The 22,941-nt window shown below is 43.3% G+C and overlaps 1 protein-coding gene across 1 annotated transcript; it reads left to right on the forward strand.

The window, feature by feature from the left end:
* The first annotated feature begins 296 nt into the window (after positions 1-296).
* On the forward strand, positions 297-22,735 carry mms22l (MMS22-like, DNA repair protein). The gene is made up of 26 exons (XM_049583851.1): positions 297-511; positions 2,025-2,222; positions 2,561-2,686; positions 2,880-2,932; positions 3,406-3,493; positions 3,598-3,775; positions 4,021-4,114; positions 4,413-4,543; positions 6,223-6,336; positions 6,426-6,602; positions 7,900-7,962; positions 8,067-8,186; positions 8,530-8,765; positions 10,996-11,212; positions 11,345-11,634; positions 15,663-15,844; positions 16,215-16,365; positions 17,362-17,498; positions 17,720-17,862; positions 18,145-18,301; positions 18,463-18,608; positions 18,780-18,991; positions 19,318-19,484; positions 20,886-20,982; positions 21,160-21,327; positions 21,501-22,735. Exons 2-26 carry the CDS (start codon positions 2,050-2,052, stop codon positions 21,574-21,576), a joined length of 3,696 nt encoding a protein of 1,231 aa, XP_049439808.1. The 5' UTR covers positions 297-511; positions 2,025-2,049; the 3' UTR covers positions 21,577-22,735.
* The last annotated feature ends 206 nt before the right edge of the window (positions 22,736-22,941 follow it).

Below are 22,941 nucleotides of genomic sequence, written 5' to 3' on the forward strand. Positions count from 1 at the left end.
AATCCTTTCACTTTTAAGGATGGGGTGGATTACTAGTAAGTGCATCCAGGGAATGGTCTGAATTAAGTTTCAACTCGTCATTTTTTTAGTCCCAGTCTTGAAATGTGGTTTTCACAGACAAGGAAATTCACCCTGGTCCAGTGCATCAAAGCCTGGAAACGAGGCTACATCTGAAGGCGAGGGGAGGGGGGGATGAAACAGGTTCAAACCTCACTCCCTCCATGTACTACGGTGCAGAGAAAGGATTGAATGGGTTTGTAGCGTAGTGACAGAAAAAAAAGCATTTACCTTTCCCTTCCAGACGACAGAGCCTTCACACAGACGGACTGCCTCCTGTTGAAAGCAGAGCGGGAGATCCATGCATCGTAAAGAAAAAAAATCTTCCGACGCGTCCATTTTTATTGTCTCCACTGACTGCTGGTAACAAAACGTGCAAATTAGAGCATGCAAAGCACCGCATCTATCGTGCATCTCCTCACTGGACAAGTCAAACGTGCAGAAATAACGAACTGTAAGTCGACAAAACGAGCACATCCACGGCGTGTGGCGGAAGGGGGGATTTTGTAAAGATGTGAGAATGCATTAGAATGCAAGAAATGGTGTGATGGCGAGAGGGACTGTTGGGAGAGACAGATCTGCATATGGAAATTAGGGTTAGCGTGGATAAAATTCTACTTAAACCGCTGCATTGTTTTGTATGAATTTGGGCGGGACCCCTGCAGAGAGATTGAGGGGGACAAGAAGAGACTTTGACATAGTCTGTAACATTAGGAAAGTCATGGCATGGTGCAGGTGCTCGGGTTAACTGTATAAAAGCCATTTTATTGGCATAAGAAGTATATGCTTTAACGTTATGTTTTAATGATAATAATTTAGAAATAAAAAGCAGTGCTCGTAGCGTGTGTTTCTTTTAAGGCCATGTATTTGGTGTAAATTAAACTTCGACTCGAACTCTGACTAAACAGATTTAGGTAGGCCAAATTAAATTACTTTAAGTCTCGTGAGGGTGAAAATAGAGCTCATGCTGTCAGTATAAAACATTGACTTTGCTCTTTAGCAAAACTCTTGAGAAATACATACGTTAAGTACGACACTACTGTTCAAACACATACAGACAGTAACATATTTTACCTGGAGAAATAATGCGACGAAGGAAATGGGTCGCAGTGAGACCTCTTGTTTGGTGTTGACAGGTCCCGCCCACTATGAAACTTCCGGCCAATCATCGGGCGCAGGGCAAGTTTGCGCATGCGTGTTGCGGACGCGCGGGAGAGACCGACAAACCCAAACAACGAAGTCATGACAGCAATTTAGTCTTCATACTTTGCTTTAAACTTACGGAATATTACATTACATAAGCCGAAATACGAGGTTTGTAAATGTTTCGACTTTTGTGTTTCTGGAGGTGCTGCTGTGTTTCGTTTCCCTGTTAGAAATACTGTTATTTCAGTTTACTAACGCGAAGTGTGCATTCAACACTACGCAGATACTAGTTAACGTTACTAAAAAGTAGTTGACACAAAGATAATAAGGATTTCGCCTTATTTGCTGGCACATACATGATCACACATTGTAGAGAGAATTAACCTTTGATAACTGCTGCGGGTAATTTTACACACTCGTGTCATGGGGCTGCATTGTGAGACTTAGCGTGCTGTTATGTAGCATAATGTGACCACTACAAATTAGGTTTTGACACAAGGCAACAATTGCTTGATGTCGAAGGTTAGTTTATACAAGTGAAACCTCACCTATCTCAGTTGTCTACGGAATAATGGCAGCTTCAGTTTGATTCAAAATAAAGTTCTCACGTTGTATGTATTTTATTGTAATGGTCTACACTGTGTAGCAAAACCTCAAGATATATTTTTGATACTGTGCATTGTTTTGAACATATACACTAGTATGCTCATGTTTAATCCCTACATTATGTGATTGTGTGCTACTTGTGTGTGCAAAAACCCTTATCTCTGTTTTGTAAAACAATCTTGTGTTGTCTCAATACAATATTTTTGTCATTACAGGTGATACTAATTCTGTACTGGCAGCATGGCAGACGAATTCAGCCAATCCCTCACCCCACCAGTTTCACCCTTCGCAGCAGACAGCTTATGTGAGCTGACTCCAGCCCAACCACCATGCTTCTGCTGCTCTGAAACAAAGGAGGACCCCACTGGACCTCTCTCCTCAGAGGGGTACACCGCAAGAGGCTCCCTGAAACGGTAGAGTCACTGTCTGTCAGTTCACCATAAACACACACACACACACACACACACAAATGTCCCCATTTCGAGGTCAACAGTTTTCACTATACCTATTTTGTGCCAGAGAAATGGTCCCAGTGAAAACCGTTGATAGCAACATCTGTGGATTAACCTGAGAAACTGGGTCATTTTCTGGAAACAGGAAACTACCTTTGATTTTTTTTCAAAGGTCAGCTTTGAGCAAAGCGAATGAAATACCAGTCACCTCCATTGTGAGAGGCTGGCAGAAAAGTCTCCGCGGCAGAAAAACCTCAGTATATCAAGTCTTAACTGATGTGAATGCATCCACTCTGTAGGCTGCTGTTGCGTCTTGACCCGGCCCCTGCAGAATATGAGACAGACACAGTGGAGATCTTTGGCTTCTCGTGGGTAACAGAGACAGCATTGGTGGAATCTACAAAGCCACTTTTTGGTCTGCTCAGGTGAGCCAAGATGTAAAACAGATCTCAGTTACATTTGTCTTTCTATTTAACACATTTTACCCTAATCTGAAGGTCATTTTCCATGGCACCAAAAGCTCAGAAATGGTATTCTTTAGAACTAATTTGTTTTGAAATACTGTCCGCTATGGGTCTTACATGTCACTGGTCTTAGTTGATCTTTGTTATATTTCAGACAAAAGGTTTACAGGCTGGAGTCCTTGGTGCAGTCCAGCTCACATGACTTCGGTAAGCCATTATTTGCTCAAATGAACATACATCTTATGTGTTACTGCAAAGTCTTTATGTGTTTATGCAAACAGTCAGATAATGTCTGTAGTGTGAACAGGAAATTTACATGTAGTTTAATATGCTCCCTCAGACGTCTCATATTATGAACTTTAAACCATATTGGCTGTAGTGTGGGTTGAACCCAAGACCTTTTAAATTGAGGGGCATTTGGTCTAACCACTGAGCTACAGCATCAGCCAAGAAAATTGCTTTGCGCAATTTTCCTGAGGATAAGTCTCGCCAGCCAGAGACCATATAAGTACAACATACAGTAGAGACATTAAGGCTAATTTGTATGATTAACTGAGGAGATAAAAGATATAATGAATTCTAAAAAAATAAATTCCAGTGTTTTAGTCATATCTGATACAGTGGGCATGTTTTACATAAGATTTAGGACTACTGCCCACAACATTCATCATGTGTTGTAGGTCAAGCAGGCAGCCTCCACTATGAAGCAGAGGACCTGAGACAACAGTGTGTTTCATTTCTTCAGTATGTCAAAGTCTTCTTGCACAGGTAGTTCTCAACAAATTTTAATGTTTTTATCTATATGTTTTGATGCTGCTTTTATCGTATTTGTTGGTTTATTTGGACACACGTGTCTTTTTGTATTGGTTCAGATACCTGGAACCTTCCATCTCCATGGATACAAGTCATTCACACCCTTATGAGGAGCTGGAGGCCCAGCTTCCCTCTGCTCTGCTGGAGGAGCTGTTTGGCATCACTCTCCTCATAGGACGACTCAAAGACCTGCCTGCCAACATTCAGAGTGCCTTCACTATATCTAACCCAGGAAAGGTGTGTGTGTTATACATAGGCATCAGGGGCTGTTGTTGAGGTGATAGGACTATTACACAGGTGAAGCAAAAGTGTGGATAACATAAATGTAAGGTTTCAAGAAGCAATGGAAACAGTATGAACTGTTAAGAAGAATTACCTATATGACCACTGTTCCCATCACCCTGAACCTTGCTATAACTTGAGAAAATATTTTCAGCAGATTTTGCTACTGTTGACATTGAACTTGGTGCTTCCTCCCACAGATTTTTCCTCCCTCTTGGCATTTGTTGCACCTTCATCTTGACATCCACTGGTCAGTCTTGGAGATCCTTCACCTACTTGGCCACAAGATGCAAGGTGTGTGTCTGGCTCTTGCAAGGGAATGTTTAAACAGAATTTAATCCATTGGAAATACTATAAGATTTATTATCGAAGAAATACTGTGTAATAACATGAAAAAGTGGAACTGTTGCATAGATACTGCTACAGAGACACCATTATCTATTCATAAAAGACAGTTTGAATGATTGTACACTTACTGGTGTGTTACATCTAACAGCTAGCACAGTGGGCAATAATCTCCTGAGTTGTAGCTCACAGTGAGTCATTATCATGGAAACAGGCTTTTAGTAATTTTACCTGTTCTTCTCTCCAGGCCAGGTGGTGTACGCCCACCAGTTTGTGAACCTGACGGGAGAGAATCTAACCGATACCAGTCTGTTTGAAGAGCACCTGTGCAGTCTGCTGTGTGACCTAACTGGTCTGGCCATAGGCAAATACAGCAAGGTGGGCGGCTGGCCACAACTCATTACATCTTACTGTTGAGATGTACCAGCAGTGTTTCTAGCTTGTTTTTAGCTGAGAAAAAACTGTAATTTTTGTATAATATATGTTCATTATCACATTTAGTGCTTGGTTAATGGAAAATGGATGGGAGCAGCAGATGGCACATACTGAATTTGAATTTCGCGTCTTTCATTTTCCCCAGAATTTTATCCTTTTTAGGGTGGAGAAGCCTCTGAAACAGCATTAGTATTGGATGATAGTAATATCAAGCCACGTTGTTGCATGCTGAGTACTTTTAGTAATACAAAATGTTATCAAACTAATTGTTAACCTTCATGTCAGTGATGGATCCCATGCATTTTTGTTAAAAGAAGTAGCAGCTGGGAGCTTACTGTGTTTTAGTTCAGTTTATTATTATTATCAGACTCAAGGTCCATACTAAAAACCATACAACACTCAATACATAAAAACAGATCACTCAATCAATTAACAACATATCCTAGACATAAGAGATTTTTAAAATAATAAACACACTCAAAAAGAATAGAAAGAAGGAAAAAAGAAAACAGTGCTAAACAAGACAATCATACCAATGTTTCCACAAAGGTGACCGATATCTCAGATCACTGACACGAGGGTTAACCAGCTGAGCAATGATGGCATTCTAAGAAACATTCAGTCTACAGATAAACTTGTACATCAGATGTCTAACCAAAGCCTGAAATGAGCTGACTCTCACCTTACAGAACAGCTCACTTGCACTACACCATTTCGGCTGTTTCAGTAGTATCCTCATGCAATCATTGTAAGCAACCAGCAGCTTCTCATGCAATCATTGTAAGCAACCAGCAGCTTATGCATGCTCACTTTTTTAAATTTACACCATAATGGGGCAGTATAGAGCAGGGTACAGTATGCCCTAAAGAGACAGATCTTCACTTGGTCTGAACACATGTTAAATTTCCTTCTCAGCATGTTTGCCTGAGCATATAGGACTCGGCACTGTCTATTAATTCAACATTTGTCCTGTTAGATAAAATTTGGAAATGTGAGGTCTCTATCCTCTTTAGTTCGACATAGCATAACCACTCTCTTCCTGGCATTATACAGTATATCATGGTTGATCCCATACTCAGAACATATATTGAGCAGTTGTTGCAATCCAGCACTGCTGGGGGAGAAAATTGCCAAATCGTCAGCATACATGAGATGGTTAAAAGAGTGTTTCCAATTACACAGCCTGTTCTACAGGCGCCTAGTTGATGAGAAAGATCATCCATGTAGATGTTAAAAAGGGCTGGAGAAAGTAGCCCCCCCTGGTGGACACCATTACTAACACAAAAGCAGTCGGAAACTCTGTTGCCCCATCTAACCTGCATGCTCTGGTTAGCATACCAGTACGCCAGTATTCTTATGATGCTATTAGGCACACCCCTTTGACTCAGTTTAAGAAACAACTTTTTGTGATTGACTTGATCAAAAGCCTTCAAGGCATCTATGAAGCTGATTAGTACTGAGGAGTTTTGTCTTCTGTACAGATCAACGGCCTCTTTTAGAGCATAAATACATAAGTCCGTACCATGCTTAGACTTAAATCCAAATTGGTTATGTGTGGTGGATACAAATTCACATAGATGGTCCAATAGGATCTTTGTGAAGTGGATCCTGTTAATTTCTAGGTGAGACCTACAGAGGCACTGAGCAGCCATCACTACCTTTGCACCTGCACCAAAGAACTCTGGATCCTGCTCATGCACCTTCTGGAACACAGAAATAAGGTGTTGCACACACAGGTAATGTGAATACACATGCGTTCACAGTTGCACAATAAAAGATAACTCTGTCCATAACCCTAAATTAACCACTGTGTGTTTCCCTCTAGTCTTTCTGGAACTACATGAACTCGTTGTTGAGGCCCTTGGTTTCAGGGAAGCCAGCAGCGGAGCAGTTCAGTGGCCTCCCCATGCACTGCAAGGACCCTCTGGGCTTTACATGGTGGCTGGTCACTCATGTAGCAATGCTGGGGCAATACAGTCGCAACGGCACTCTCCAGTACGAGGTAAGAGACCAAGAATAACAATACTGACAGCTTAAAAAAGTATTCCACTGCTAGAAAGATTGTATTTTCATAAAGCTGGGCTGTCCATGCAGCAGAAAGACGCAACTACTTTTGAAACTGGAGTTACATGACCAGAGAAAACAATGAAAAAGGGCTCTGGCATTCACTTTTGCTCAGGAGGTAGAAAACCTACAGCTGTCAGAACGCACTGTACAGCACTAGACCAATAAACGCTCCCTCTGGTTGGTGACGTAATGTGTGCTTGTCTGTTTGACACAGACAGCACTATGGTGGCCGGCTGGTAACAAATGATCTCACATTACAGTTAGACAGTAAGCTAAAATATGTTTCTGAAAAAATTTTAGGTGAGGAAGCGGCATTGCAGTAACAGAATCTCGGCTTATATTTGATCAACACTGTCAAGTTTTACCATTTGATCTCAGTTTTCCAACCTTCATTTTGCCAATTCAACAAAATTACAGCCAAATAGTGCACTAAAATATATATTTTTAAGACATTTAAGGCAAGAATAGGCACTGCTGAGTTTTACAGTCTGGTCTGAGTTTGAGACAGAGAGAGAAGGGTGTCTCTCTCACAATCCTCTTCTATACTCTTTGTGTTTGTGGTGGTGGGCATATGAAAATGTGGAAGCACAATCTGTAGTTCAAGCAACAGCCCTAGAGCCAGCAAAAAACTTGGATTTTAGCTGGCAAATGAGCAGGGAGAACTGGGTGCCGGCAAGACGGAGGGAAGTTTACCACAGTTCATTTATACATACTACCCACACTGTTATGGTGCAAAGCTGACTGAAACTTGGCAACATATCCCTATAAGATGTTGAACTGCAAATATTTCTCTTTTACTAAAAATGCATGTAGGTGCATCTTATTTCATCAAGTAGTGCAACATAAAGACAAGAATTCTCCAAAGAAGTTGTAGTTTTGAAGACATTTTTCCTGTCACCTGAGAGGCTTCTGCAGTTCTAAAATAAGTCTTGAGAATTAATTTGTCTTGACACTTTAATAAAGACGGGTGCCAAACCTAGACACGTTGGTGAAAAGAGACAAATTACATTAGACTTTGTGTGGAAATAAGTGAGACTGATGATGACGGTGCCTCCGCATTATCAAGAGCAGGTACTCTGATAGCAGTCCGTGTCTACTCTAATCTTAAATATGAATGCAGGAGACACACTTATGTTTCACCAATTGATCCCATATGTATGATTTAAAGAAAACAGTGGGTGTTGTTCGATACTGTGTTTCAATGTATCATCTTGTTTTATCTGCACTCACAGAAACATTTCGGAGACAACTGGACTTTTGTGGAAGAGTTACTCAAGTTAACCTGTAACCCCAAGGTCAGCACTGCTTCTAGTTACACATGAGTTTTTAACCTCATTGAAGAAATGTAGTTTTAAACGGAAATTGAACAGCATGCGTTTGTGTCTGTGTTTAATAACAGGGAGGTCTAGCAGAGGAGCAGGTCAGGATGCACGTCCACTGTTGTCTCAGTCTCTGTCTGCTGTGGGAACCGAGCACAAGTGCTGTCTCCATCCTGTGGGACTACTACAGCAAGAATCTGGTGAGCACCTACCTTCAGAGGAAACTGATGGTGTAATACAGAAGATAAATGTTGCTTATACTTGATATGCTGCCTCATTTTAAGCATATCTGCTACAATCAGACCGCCTTTAGCTTACTTTCATAATATAAATTAGCCTTATGGCCACTTTCTGAGATGATAGTTCACAATTTTTTATGTCTTTGCCTTGGATGTTCTAATTGCTGTTATTTTAATAGTTTTAGCATATGTGATAAACTAAGTTATTATTAGTTCCATCATATTTTTTGGCACATTATCCTATAGGTTAGAACCAGGGCCGATACAGTTATGATATATATTATACTCTTTCCCTCCACCCCAGAGTGCTTCATTCACTGTACCCTGGCTTGGGATGTGTGGTGTGGGCACATTGTGCAAGACGCCCCTGGCTCTGTTCGAGCAGGCCCGCAGCTGCTGCTCCCCCTCTCCCCTCCACTCTCCAGAACACACCCAGCTCTACCGCTCAGCCAACTCCTTCCACATCTTCCTTCGAGTGCTGGCCCTGTGCCTCGCCCAGGACAGGGCTGGTGGAGTCCCACAGAGGCAGATCAAAGGAAGGTAAAGTATAGATGGAAGGCTGGGAGGCTTTGTAGCTCTCGCTCCTTCCCATTCACTTCCACCATAAAAAGTAGGTCTCACAGTCAGGCATTTGACTCAACACCGTATATAGCGCATATAGTATTGTGGAGGAAGAGAAGATAAAAAGGGAAAACATGGAACAGAAGCTGTGAGAAATGATTACTAATCAGGACTAGGCTCTGTAGCATTCCCTTTTCCCCTTGATCTTCTAATGTGTGATGTGTTTGGATTTGTGTGTGTATAGGTGCATAGTTGCATGAATACACAAACAACATGTGTGTTTGCTCACTATCATGCATTTCAGTCTTGTTTGTGTGCGTGCCAGGTGCACCGCAGTCTCCCAGTGCGTCTTTGATATTTACTCAGGCCCCCCAGTGGAGCAGGTGTCTCAGGAGTCAACCACCTGCTCTTCAGCACAGACCAGAGCCAAGGAGCCTCCTACTGATGCACGCACACACATACACACACTGCACCTGCTCCCTAGAGCAATGAGTGAGACCACTGGATGGAGGGGGATAGAGAGAGAGAGAGTGTGTGTGTGTGTGTGTGTGTGTGTGTGTGTAAGAAAAGTATGAAATAAGAGAGGAAAGATCACAAGCTAATGTGCACATCAGAACAGAGCGCTGGACCATCCTATATCCCAGGCCGGCTGGGCGCCAGAGAGAGGCAGCCGTAGATAAATCCGCCTAATGACTTCCCTCTGTCTGGAATGTGCTCAGTAGCACTGCAGACATGGGGGCTAATTAGCTAACGAGCGTGGCGGTTAATTCGCCTTAACGAAGCTGTGTTGGTTTCCAACACGGATAGAGGGGAGCTTGGGTGGTGGGGAGTGGGGAGATGTGGGTGGTAGGCAGTCTGGCAACAGCCAGACTGGGCTGGGACAGGTCCAGATCCCCCCCACCCCCCAACCCTCCACCTCCCTCACCACTACCTCCTCCCCCTCAGGAGGTGTGAGGCGTGCCGACTGTATCGCTACAACATTTCGGCAGCGTTCCTACTCCTGGCCGGGCTCTGCGGGACACCCGCGCCGACCGCATTAATGGGATCGACTGCGAGCATGTTGATCTCCAACGCCGGGAGTTAGGAGCATCTGCTCGCCTCCAGAAAAAAAAGCTGTCCGGAATAAACAAACAGACAGACAGGTTGGGAGAACACAGAAAATCCCCACTGCTGCCTCCCAGTGCGCTGCTTATATCCCTGTTACATATTACCCATTCATCTATTTAAATCTCCCTCCTCTCACACTCTGACTGCATGCTTGGCCACCTTCTCCTTTTATCGTCCTCTGTGGGTGTAACTAAGCTGATTTCGGTGTTAACCTGGTCTTTCTCAGTTCCTTTCTCGTTTTTCTCCACTCCTTTATATCAGTCATACTTCTTACACCGAGTTTGTCTTGGGATGCTGGCTGTTTGTGTTTTGACCCAAACAGCAGCTCGACTCACCTGTGTGGGCTGCATCTGTGTTTGGGAGGTGGGGTGTAAAGGAGGAGGGGGGGACTCCAGCCTTCTGTGTTTTCCTGCCAGGCGAGCGAACAGCAAGCTGGATGTGTGGCAATGCATGTGTGTGTGTGGTTTTATTGATCTCTCTCTGGTGTTGCAGTAAATTGGTTTGGATGTAGAGAGAGGGACCGAGCGCCTACTGCTGTGTGTCTGAGTGTCTCTGACATTTAACATGATCTTTAAAGGCATTTCTCCACAGTGCCCGCAGGATCTAACAGCGTGCTGGGTGAGAGAACCACCCAGCACGCTGTTAGATCCTGCTTACTCCCTCTCTCACTTGTTCTTTCTCTCTCACCCACATACACACACACACACACACACACACACACACACACACACACACACACAGGCCGGGCAGCCCAGCCAGCCCAGCCTCTCCCCTGGAGCTGAGAGGGCGATGGAGGCAGGTGGTGGGATGCACGGTGGGGGTGGAAAGTTCAGTTAGTCAGCATTTAAAGTCAGAGGTTTCAGAAGAACAAATCACCTCAGAAGAGTTGGTCAGTGGAAGTAAAGAACAACTGAAATTGTATTTTAAAAAAAACAAAAACAAAAAACCATTTCACCATTTTGTTACACTGGATTAAGTAATACCATAAAGAGCAGGTACACATGTCTGTGTCTCTGACCACTTTTTTCTTTGGCAGACCATCTTGTGCTACATTTTTAAGCTTTTGTCTCTTTCTCCCTCTATTGTTCCTTTATGTTTCCAGGATTTATTTCAAGTTCTCCTCAAAGAAGATGCAGGAGCTACCAGAGGCAGGCCTCATGAACTTCCTGCTGCTGTTTCTGGTGTTGGCCAGGCAGGTAGAGCTAGAGGATGTGGCCAGCAGAGCCTGTGAGCTGCTGGGTTTCCTTCCCTCTAACTGTCCCCCTGGACACCGGACCCTGATCTGGAGGGGACAGCTATCACTACTGTTGTTGTTCCAGGTATTGTTTGTCAATCAGAAATTGTATCTGGGAGTGTATTGTTGCAAGCCAGGCATACAACAAAGGCTTTTTTTTATGTACAAATTCCACCACTTCAAGATCTTATGACATCATGTGATGTTTTTTTCCCAGGAGAGGGGTCTGGATGTTGGTGCACAGGCTAGCTGGTTGGCCTCCTCCTTTAATGAGACAGCCAAAGAGTTCTACAATAAGACCACAGAGGTCTCTCGCAGACTCGCCCTCTGGGGGCCCCTCGGTTCTTACCTGGAGGGTGTGGCTGAGGTGTTTGAGACAAGCACCAGTCTCAGCCTCTCAGAGGAAAAGCTGCTCAATGAAGGATTTGATTGGTTGTTACCTGCTTGCCGGGTCTCAGAGCTGAATTCCACCCTGGGCTTTCTGCAGATCGTCCTCGCCCAGCTCAGGTGAGACAGCTGGTGAAAATACTCACCAGCTCCCAAGTATCTCTTACTTTTTCTCAGCTTCTCTCATTCTTTTCACTGATAGCCGCTCCCTCACAGATAGTGGACACATTCAGACAAATGTTTTCTGGCCAAGGCCAAGCTAAGCTTTTATTAAAATCTGATAAGTGGCTACAGCGAAGGAGACTGATCTCTTATGCTCTTCCCAACCCAGCCCAGAGTCCACTCACTTCTCATACTGACAATAGGTGGATTGTGCTGTCAGCAGGAATGAGTGTCTGTAAAGACCTTGTGTTGCGTTGAGGCCCCTGTTAGTCTCAGCAGACCTAGTGGCCCCCATGTCACCCTCACCAGGTGCTGGTGAAGCTCTGAGTAGAGTTACAGGCCCAAGGGACCCTCCATGGACCCTCTTGTCGTCATGGGGACGGCAGCATTGCTGTGGGCGCGTTGAGAGACCATGGTCAGTAGGGCGTCAGGACGGGTTCAGCTGTAGGACACGGGTGTTCGTTACATGATCGACCCCTGCTGAAGGTCAGAGAGCCACAGCTGAAACAGTGTCTGTTTATATGGGGAGGTGGAGGCGGGAACAGGAGGGAGAGTAGATACAAATCAGGTGAGACTGGTAGGCTATGGAGTGAAGAATGTTGTGTGATCTATCACAGTATATTTTCAGTGAAATCTGTCACCCTGCTTTTCAACCTTTTAGTTTGCAACAATCCTTAACTTTACAATTAACCACAATTACTAGTTTAGCAAGTAGCACTTGTACTTTAAATGACCTGAAGTAGGTACCTAAAACCTTTTTGAATCAATGCACCAATATGTTAAAAATGTTACTGAAATCTCGGACAACGGCTAACGTAGCCCGTCAAAATTGAGTTATGTTGGCAGTGTTAACACAACTGTGCAAAAGAAACAAAGTGCAATAACCACCTTTGTGAAAGTAAAATCAATCAATCAGGGTGGTGTTGTAAGCTGGCAACATAATGTTGGCATTTTATCAGCCTATAAAGTTAAGAGTTGTCATTTGGAGTCATGTGTCTGCCAATCAATGTAAAGGATTCACTGTCCTTTAAGCTCTGTTTTGGTCTCCACCAATTCCTGAAGGAAGCTGTAAATATAAGTGATGATTATCTGTGGGTACATCACTACGAGTGACAGCTTTCACATTACACATCATTTTGTCCATTGTTGATATTAAAATATTGATCAGAGAAGCTTTAAACCAGAAACTGTGTTATCAAAGATGAATTGAAGAAGTTAACAAATCTGAGTCAGCATTCAATTAAACAACATAGTGCTTAACTTTTTAAGCTAAGCTAAGTTTCAGAAAAGTATCAAAGGCCTACTATGCAGGAATTGTTGGTTAATGTTTGTAAACACAACATTTGTTGTAATGGAAAAGCCGATGTTATAGCAGGCTAACTAAGCTAACCGTCGGCAGATATCTGTCCAACAGATAGGCCAACTCTGCGTCACTTGTCCTCCCCATCCTCTCCTTCAGTGCTTGCCAGCGAAAATCAAATTAAAGCCAACTTCAGATTCACTCTTGTTTGGGAACGAGCTTTGTCTGGTTGGCGTTTCACCTCACTATACTTGTGGTTTTTCAGTACTGTGTCTACAATTTTTGTAGCTTCCTATTGGATGCTGCTGCTTCTACCTTGTCACCACCTCTGTGTAAAGTCCTGACATCACTTGCACTGTATTATCAGCTGAGGGCTACATGACTACGAATGTCTCAAACCTAAGAAGAAAATAGAAGCCGGGGGTAGTGTCTCTACAGAGTAATACATTGCCACATAGTGGGTCATAGTCATGATTGAGAGGGATTACCTTTGTAGGAGTCTATTCAATGATTTTTAGGAAAATCCTGCATACTATACCTTTAAAGTTTCTTACCCAGCCCCAGTAAGTACATATTCCAGGTTTCGCTGCATTTCTCAATATGCATATGCATTTCTTAAATAGTTTTCATGCCTTTAGAAATATACTGGGGGCTTTACAAAGCAAAAAGTATTACTGCCACTTTGTACTTACAAAAGGTTAATAAATGAGCTGAGCTGAGCTGAAACACTAGAATAAGGCCATTGTAAAGTTAAGTGTTACAGAGCCCTCTCCCTGTTTCATGTAGGTGTATGATTGCTTTAATTCTCCAGTGTATACGTTTCACCCTCTCCACCCTGTGCACACACAAAAACCTCCACACCTGCCCACACACCAAAAGTGAAACACGAACCTGCACTCCTCTCTTATTCCGATGCTGGGCTCCCATAACATGGTATCTCGTTAGCTTTGCTAATTCCCAAACTTCCCATCTCAGATCTCGGGGTTGGAGGGCACACATTAGCACATTAATGGCCAAGAAGAGAGAGAAGAAGAGAACTCCCAGAGGCCCTCTGTGTTATGGCCCGGACCACGCTGACCCATTTAACCAAATAAAAAAAAATACCATGTTCTCTCTTTCCAATCCGTCCCACCAAATTAAACATAATTCTTCAGCCTGGCAATTCTCGGTATCTCTTTGTGATTAATGCCTTTTCTTTGACACAATTAATGGGCAATTATGTAGCCTGGCAAATTTAGCCTGTGCATCATTATGTCTACTGAGAGCCGTGTGGAATCTGCACACATTAAGAGAATTATTCTGCCAATGGCTGAGGCAGTGTAGGGTCCGAACAGTCACTCTTGATAGCCATTGCCATGGTGCTGAGGCAAGAAGCCAGTCCCAGGCATAATTTCTCAGTTTTATTCCTTCCCATGACCCTCTGCTGTGGGAGAGTGGGGGTGCCACTGGTTGATGAGGTGAGCTGGCATTGGCACACCATGTTGGATCTGTTTTCGGTACAAACAATTAATCCCCATCTCCTTGGCTTGATAAAATACAAGCCTCCCTGTGAAGAGTTTTCCTTGGTGAGCATTAAGACCTTTTACCGGATATTGAGCCTGTCTTTTCAAAGTCAAGGACAACGGTTACTTGTGGGAAATTTAGTAACAAATACACCTATACCTTTTGATAGAGATATATGGACAGTATTAAACAGAAAGTGGACATGGATTTAATTCAGCCTGTGCCTGCGTGTGTGTTTGATGTGTCTCTATCATTATTAGGATGCTATATTTTATTTTATGTGTCTGTATATTGGATGCAGCTGGGGGGAAGGGTTAAACGGGGTCCCTAATGGTGTGTTGGCGTTGAGTGCGTGTGTGCGTGAGTGAGTGTGTGTGTGTGTGTGTTTGTGTGTACACATTGTAAGAAGCCGCAGTGAGGAGGATTAAGTGGGGTCTCTGATGATGTCTTGTACAATGAGGGTTGATGGGTGTGAAAGGCCCATTCCGCAGTAGTAACGAGGCTAATGAATTCAGACTCTAATCGATTGTCTCAGCTCTCTCTGGATTAGATGCAACCTTGCTGGAAGGGAAGGCACTGCTGAGGTGTGTGCGTGTATGTGTGTGTACCATAGTAGCAGCAGACAAGAGTGCGTGGTTGAGGATGGGATAGGAAGGGGGGGTTACTAGTTCCTCTGTCCTTTCCTCCTTCCACAGCACACCTCAACCCCACTTCCCCACACCCCCATCCGGGCGAATGAGGGGGACAGGAGGATCATCTCCAGTCTAAATGAGATTACAGCTCCTTCAGCTGCTTATCTGGGCTAATGCCAGCCACTGTGGGGCTGCTGTAGCGGCTGGGGCCAGGGCCAGGGATGAGCCAGAAGAGCCAAAGTATAGTCTGTGTACAGGGGATCAGCATTAGGCTCCACTCTATGCCTATAATATCCTCCTCTCCTTCCCCACCTCTACCTCCACACTGCAGCGCACCGCCGCACCCAGTAATCCCCCAGGAGAGAAGAGAGGGAAAACACATGAAGAAGGAGAGAAAGAGAGAACCGGGGGAGCAAAAGGATTTGAGAAAGTAGAGGGCGGAGTTGGAGGGTGTGGGTGTTGTACACAAGAGGGAGTGCTATGTTTGGATTTAGCATCGAATAGATTTGTTTATCTGCTTTCATTGTGTATGTGTGTTTGTGTCCTTCCAGACGGGTCCATCAGCGCACTGTCCAGTCAGCACCCACCTCGGCTTGGGCTCCTGGTAACACCAGTGTGGTAAAAGAGCGCCACCTAGCGGTAGCAGCCGCACTCTGGGCACACTTCTTCCCTTTCCTGCGCAGCCTACGCCTCTCCCAGACCCCTCCAGCACAGCTGGCTGATGCTGCTGCAGGTCAGTGATGCCCATTGGGAGGACAGAGAGACAGACTATAGGGAAGAACGGGCTGCAGAAGGACAGCGTGGGGGAGAGCTGGAAAGAGTTTTGGACGAGTTCAACCAAAATGGATTTGAAATAGCTGATTCTATTTATTTTGTGCATTTTACATGAGGACAGACAATTTTAAGGGCAGAGAGAACATTAGTAGTTAGGGAGGAGGATAAGAAGATGTAAGGATGCAAAGATTCAGAGAATGTAAAAAAAAAAAGACGAATAATTGACGACACATGCCTACAGATCGCACGCTGCATTTTCATCGTGCATTTATCAAGTGTCTAATAATTCAAAGATAGAAATAAAAAATAGAATAATTTCATATTTCCAGGCTTCACCCTATTGGCCTTCGACCTGCCGAGTTCGGCTCCCCAGGACCTTCAGCCCAACCCAGTCCAGTCCATCATGCAGTGCTTTGGCTGGGATGACATGGTTCATCCATTTCTGGTAACTCGCTACCTTCCCCATCTGCTCCAAAACAGGTACAGTTAGCCTTTGAGATATACCCTTTGTGCCTTTTACCTCAATCACAAAGCATTTTCTATCACATCACTCCTGATGGGAAAACATCAGGTCAATCAGACAGAGATGATGTTCACCTGTGAACCTGTCAGCTTCATCGTGGTAGATACCACTCGACAAAATTGTTTTGGACAGGTCCTGTAGGTGTATTGGGCGGTATCTAATTAATAAATTAGACGGCAAGCGTCCTTGGTATTATAAAATAGGTTTTAATGAAAGAATTTGCTCCCATGCCTCTAAACAGAATACAAAGTGTAGTGCATCTTCAAAATTGCACTCAAGGGTACAAAACAACGTGACTGTTTCAACCTCAGAGGTCCTCTTTAGACAGTGCCAAGTGATATTACGGTGCTACACCTGAATATAAAGCCAGAACAAGGACACTACTTGTATTTATTGTTTAGAAGTACCAGCCTGCCAAGCCTCCGATCACTACAGTTTGAGCTGTTAGCAATATGTAATTTATGACATGAAGTAATGGTTTCGTTCTTGCAAAGATTTAATTAAATTATCACGCCCTAGATAGAAATGTTCACCTCCCTCTATCCGTCTGGACTGATCATTAAAAGCTATATGTCAGCTCAGAAGAATCTCATGGAAAGAGGTTTTTATGTGTTTTAGACACGAGTGTTTTTGGGCGTTTATGCATTATTTTAATAAAGATTTGTGACTTGTCAGATTCTCCCGTCAGAATACAAATATATGACCACTTGAGCACAATGACACATAGAATGTAAAGTTTAACATTGACATTAATGTTAAATGTGTTTGCGTGTCCTTTTTAGTCACATCCATCTTTATGTCTTCATATCATGTTTGTCTTTGTTTATCAGGAACTTGCTGCTCACATATCGAATGCATCTTCATATCTTCATCAGCAGTGAAGATCATTAAATCCAGTAGTTGTTTGTAACTACCCAAATTTCACTTCTCTGAAATTATTCTGTCTTTTGCAGTGAGCTGGTGTCCTCACTAAGCAGCGATTCTGCCACTGTTGTTTCCGGTTCGGCACAGAGTCTATCAGTTAGAGCCTGGTTCCGCTGTTTTCTACAGCAGCACCACAAGAACCAGGATGGGTCCGACAGCAGAACAGGTAATGCCACTGAGAATGCAATGTGACAAATAAATAACCATCCGTGTGCACCAGGCACGATTTACTTTGATATAGGTATATGTGGAATTTCTGGCCTATTTCAGAGAGGTGTATCCAAAAACAGTAGTGATATAAACTCTTTGGGTAAGACAGGAAGCATCTGGGGATTTTACAAGTTACATTAAAACACCCATGTTTTTTTGTGCCTGCATTGCTTCCAGGCCGGGCTGTGGAGGAGCAGTTGTGTGAACTGACCCGACTTGTGCTGAGACTTCCTGAGGTGGACAGTCTTTTGCAAAGAGCAGGCCTCCAGCCTACGGCCGCCAGGCTGGAGCCCACTTCAGCCCTGGAGATGTTTGTCAAGGTAAAGGGTGCTTACAGGTGTCAGACACACAGAGTTTCTGTTGGATGTCTATGATTTACACTTTAATATCCCTGAGATGTACCCTTTTCCTCACTTTATTTGTATAAGACCTACTGTACTCAGCATATCTTTGGTCTTATTTGAAATTCATCCCTGCACTTTTACTCAAGTCTGCTCTGTATGTGATGTATGCTCAGCATATCACAGTCATAGCAGCCTGTATTTACATGCAGATATTTCCATGAATGTATTATTTTCTTATCTGCTTTCTCATGGTGTCAGGCTGTCGGCAGTGTGTACAGTGGACTGCAGGTTTTGTCTGAGCGCTCAGCCATGGTGACCAGAGCCCTGGGCTACATTGGTGACATCCTGAAACACATTAAACCTTCCCTGGTCAGCAAGAACCAAGAGGGGCTGCAGCTGGTTTACTGGGCTGTTGGTAGGTGCAGAGCCCATATACTTTAAACACATTTTTAAATAGACAGAGCTTTAGGTACACTTTGTTTTGTTTTGTTTTTTTCAATGTGGTCTCAGTCACAGACTTTACTAAGGAATCATTATAGATTTTAATGTGACTCTGTTTTGTGCCGTTTGATTTAGGTTGCATAGTGAAGCACTGGAGCCCCCTGCTGGCCACATCCAAAGCTCAGCAGCTACTGTTTCGTATTGTAGACGTACTGCTGCTTCCACACAACCTCACACAGCAGGACAAAGCACTCAGGGACAGCCTGCCTCTATATTTACAGGTTAGGACAAACATATATTGTACACTGAATCATGTCTTGGACAATCACGACACACAGCTGGCCTGAAGGTGTGTTGGTGTTGTGAAAAAGATCTGAAACCCTAATCAAAACCCTTTCATTGCTCATGTCTGTAATTTCTTGAGAAGTTTTCACTAATTTATTCTCCTGCAGGGTCTGTCAGTGGCTTCCAGCGTGTCTCAGTCACAGGGTGCCCACCTGAAGCAGCAGCTCCGCTCTGTTACCCGCAGATATCTGGACCATTTCCTTCCTGCCTCTCCTTCAGTGGGTGTCATCGCCAACCACCCGGTGCTTCTGAGTGCCTGTGAAGCCAACCCAACCAGCCGGGGAGCAGCACTGAGGAGGACCATCCTGGAGGTGCTCTGGTAGGTCTCTCCAGCTGGGATGTTGTTTCCCTGTCATGACCTCCAAACCACCTAACTCTGAGATTGATTTCATATCCAGCTTGTGTTTGGATATGACTCCTGACCAGCAAATTAACATGTGCAATGTGTTTCATAGTAAAAGAGAAAATAAATCAAACTGATAAATGGCAGCTCAGATTTCATATTTATTTAGTTGACTGAATTTTAATCAGCAATTCTTGTTGATGTGACTTCTTGTTATCCATTATGTTTCTCCACAAATACATTTATTAAACTTTGCAATTCTTCATCAGAACTATTGGAAATGTTTCCTTCCAATTTTACAGTGCAAGCTTCCTGCAGTTTAAAGGTCATGCCCCTCCGCCCCGGCTAGCAGCAGTCCTGATGTTCCTCTTAGAGCTCCTGAGACGAAACAGTGACTCAGACCCTGCCCTCCTCACTCTGCCCCTCCCCTCACTGCTGCGCTGTGTGATGCTGGTCAACGAACCGCAGGGTAAGATCATGCTTGTGCATATCCATATGCAATAATCTGGAGTTTATAAAGTGTAGTTTTTCTAAATTGAGTTTGAGTGCCTTCTAATTTTCGATACGGAGGGGATCCTTTGGCTCACTTGATGCCTAGTGTGACTGGGATTGGTACTCAGAATATCCTTGTCTGGCAATCTGGCAGTCAGTGGAAGACACAAATTGAATGCTGTGAAAGAGAACTTTCAGTCATCTATATAACTGCAGTTCTCTGAGTATTATCAATGAGTGTCTCACGAGACCACCATCCATGCTCATGTGTAGAAAGAATGATGTGCTGTGGTGTCACTTCGGGTTTAAGGTAAGCTTCTGTATTCCCTGATATCATGACCTTGGCATAGACCATAGAAAAATGTGTCAGCCAAATTTCAGTGATTAAGAAAAACCAAAGTATATAAAATTAGGTTTCAAAATCATGAAAAAAATCAGCAATACACTCTGCTCTGAAACACTGGCGGTGTATCCACTGAAGTAGCTGAAACGAAGGACAAGTAGCCACACAGCAACAGGCTCTCATTTAGCAGCTAACAAAGCACATACACACAGTAGTGAGCAAGTAACTGCTGGTGGGCCAGGTAGCCGATTCGGGCTGAAAGTTAAGTTAGTGATGGCTGTTTAGCTTGTGTTGATATGATTGTGGCATTTAACAAAGATGTTTATTCATGTAATTATTGGAGTGAAAGAGCTGAGAGAGCTTGTTGAATGTTAGGAACTCACCACTTTTACACAGAAGGTGAACAAGATGACACTGATGCTTTGTGCTGTAATGTTAATGTTTATATGGTGGAAGACAGCTCCAGTGTGTCATTGAGTCATTTCAGGCCCACCCAAAAACTCTTTACACAGAAATGGTGAAAAACAGTTTCACATTTTAACTACACAGTTCTCAGTCTTTTTTTCATACATGTTTTCAACAAGTATTTTCTGACACATTTAATGTGTTTCCAAAGAAATCTCTCATTTATCTTACCCAGACATTAACACAGTGAGGACTTGTCTTTCTAGGATCACATGTGCATATCTGTTTGTTTGTATGTGTGACTGTAATTTTAATTAATCACAGCAAATGTTGAAATCCTATTTTTTTCTCCTCAGACTTCTCCAAAATAAATCTGGCCTGCATTTGCTACAACTTCACTTCACTTCCAACTCAATAAATACTGTAATCACAGTACTTACTATCAGCGAGATGGTTGCAAACATGTCCTTAATGCTTACAATTTTCATCAATCCTCACTTTGGGGCAAATTATACAGAAAAAAAACAAGTTTGTGTTTATAGTAATCACTGAAGGGCTGTCTAATGATATGTGTGTGTGTGTGTGTGTGTGTGTGTGTGTGTGTGTGTGTGTGTGTGTTTTTCTGTGCAGTCAGGAAGACGAGCACAGATGCTTTACAGCTTGTGGTGGAGCGATGTGCTGCTGCAGCTACAGAGGGACCGTGCGAGCAGATGATCACTGTCTTACGGTAATTGACAATAATGTCTAGCGTTAATAAAAATCTGCACCTGTATTAGAGCTGTGTGGCGTTGGATGCACAAACCCTGATGTAGGCACTGTAGGCACTGTCGCACTATCTATATTACATTAAAGCCTATTTTATCCTTTGTGGTTTTTACCGTTCATGTAATCCCAATGCTCCCAGGTCGTTTGTGGAGGAGAACGAGGGAATCTACGACAGGCAGGTATACAGTGTCCTGGAGACAGTGGCTGTTTTAGATCCCTCTGTGGTTCAAGCTCTCATCCCCAACTTATCTCTCAGTCTGAGAAACACTGAACACAAGAGAGGACTGGGCAAGAACATCACCTTGAGGTGAGCAAGCACATGAATCACATCTTGAAAGCCATGCAGACAGCATTCATCGCCTTTAAACTATTTTTAAGTTGTCTAGACAGCATGCAGGTATTGAACAGGAAATATTCTGTAGCTGTATGCTTTATTGAATGTGTCCACTAATGCGACTGCTCCTTCTCTGTGTGTAACAGGAGTGCATATAAGAAGTTGCTGTGTCTCCTTGGAGAGAGTGGGCAGACAGAAATAAGCAGTCTGGAAGCGGACTGAAAAGTTTTTTTTTTTGTTTTTTTTTTAAAGAAGAAGAAGACCAGCTCCAGGACGTGTCACCAGATCCAAGAACCACATTTAGTCACACCAACCTTCTTTGTTGTGCCAAATGTCTTAGTTTGGTCTTTAAAAAAAAAGTGCATTACAGAGCTGCCTACAAAATATGAACATTTAGGGCATCTCATTAGCTGAGTTAACATTAAAGGGACAGTTGAAGAGTGTTGAAGATATTGGCCATAGACATGTCTGCCTTCTCTCCAATGTAATGGAACTAGATGGCACTCGGCTTGTGGTGCTCAAAGTGCCAAGATGATTTCTCAAGATAATCCACAGACCTTGTTGTGAGCAGTTTCATCTACCAAACTACACCTGCCAATTGTATCACCTCTAACGAAGCGTGCATCTACTGCTAGCTCACCTAGCACCTCTGAGCTAGGTAACATAACAGCTCAGCCAAGCAGAAGGCCATTAATATTTACATCTCACGCTGTCACAAGCACGAGCCTCTTGTTCAAGAGTAGATGCACGCCTCCTTCTTCACGGTGCTTTGGTTGGTAGAAAATAGTTCCTACATGAAACTGCTTACAAGTTCTGTGAATTATCTCGAGTAACTAGGTCATGATTTCTGGAAAGAGACATTGCTGCTGAGTTTTTCAAATGTATTTTTTGGCACTGTCAGCACCACAAGCTGAGTGCCAACTAGTTCCATTATATTGGAGAGAAGGCAGACATCTCTACAGCTGATATCTCCAACACTTGGCAAGTCACATTGAAACAATGTACACTGATAAAAAGCACTACAGGTAAGAGAAAAAAAAAATGTATTTTTGACTATGAGGTAAACTGCTTCTTTGAAATCTTAACTGCTGGTGTAGTATGATGGAAAAATATAGTATGAATACATGAAACTGTAAATAACTGAAATACATTATCAGCTGTACTTTAACAACTCTGAATGTCCTTTGTGCATTATCTTGAAATGTGCCAATCATGGACTGCAAGCAGGTTGTATATAATGTACATATTGTAAAGAAGGTGTACCTTTTCACTTTGGCAGATGCATTATTAATAAAATAAAATGGGTTAATAGAAATGTGCTTATATACATCTCCAGCTCTTCATTTCAGTTCAGTAGTGAGGGCTGTGAGCACTGAAGTGAGCCCAGACTATCTGTGCTTATACCATCAGGTGCTGGATCTGTCTCTACTCAGTTGGCACTCTGAATTACAGATTTGATGACAGTCGTGGGCGAGCCCAAAGAGTTCAGTAGCAAAAAAAGAGAGAGAAAAAGTAAAGGAGAGGAGTACTGTTTGTTCCAATTCACTCTCGCCTTTCCAAGTCGCAGCAATCTCTTGCAATCCGGCT

This window comes from Epinephelus fuscoguttatus, linkage group LG8, assembly GCF_011397635.1.
Source record: "Epinephelus fuscoguttatus linkage group LG8, E.fuscoguttatus.final_Chr_v1".
NCBI classification, from domain to species: domain Eukaryota; kingdom Metazoa; phylum Chordata; class Actinopteri; order Perciformes; family Serranidae; genus Epinephelus; species Epinephelus fuscoguttatus.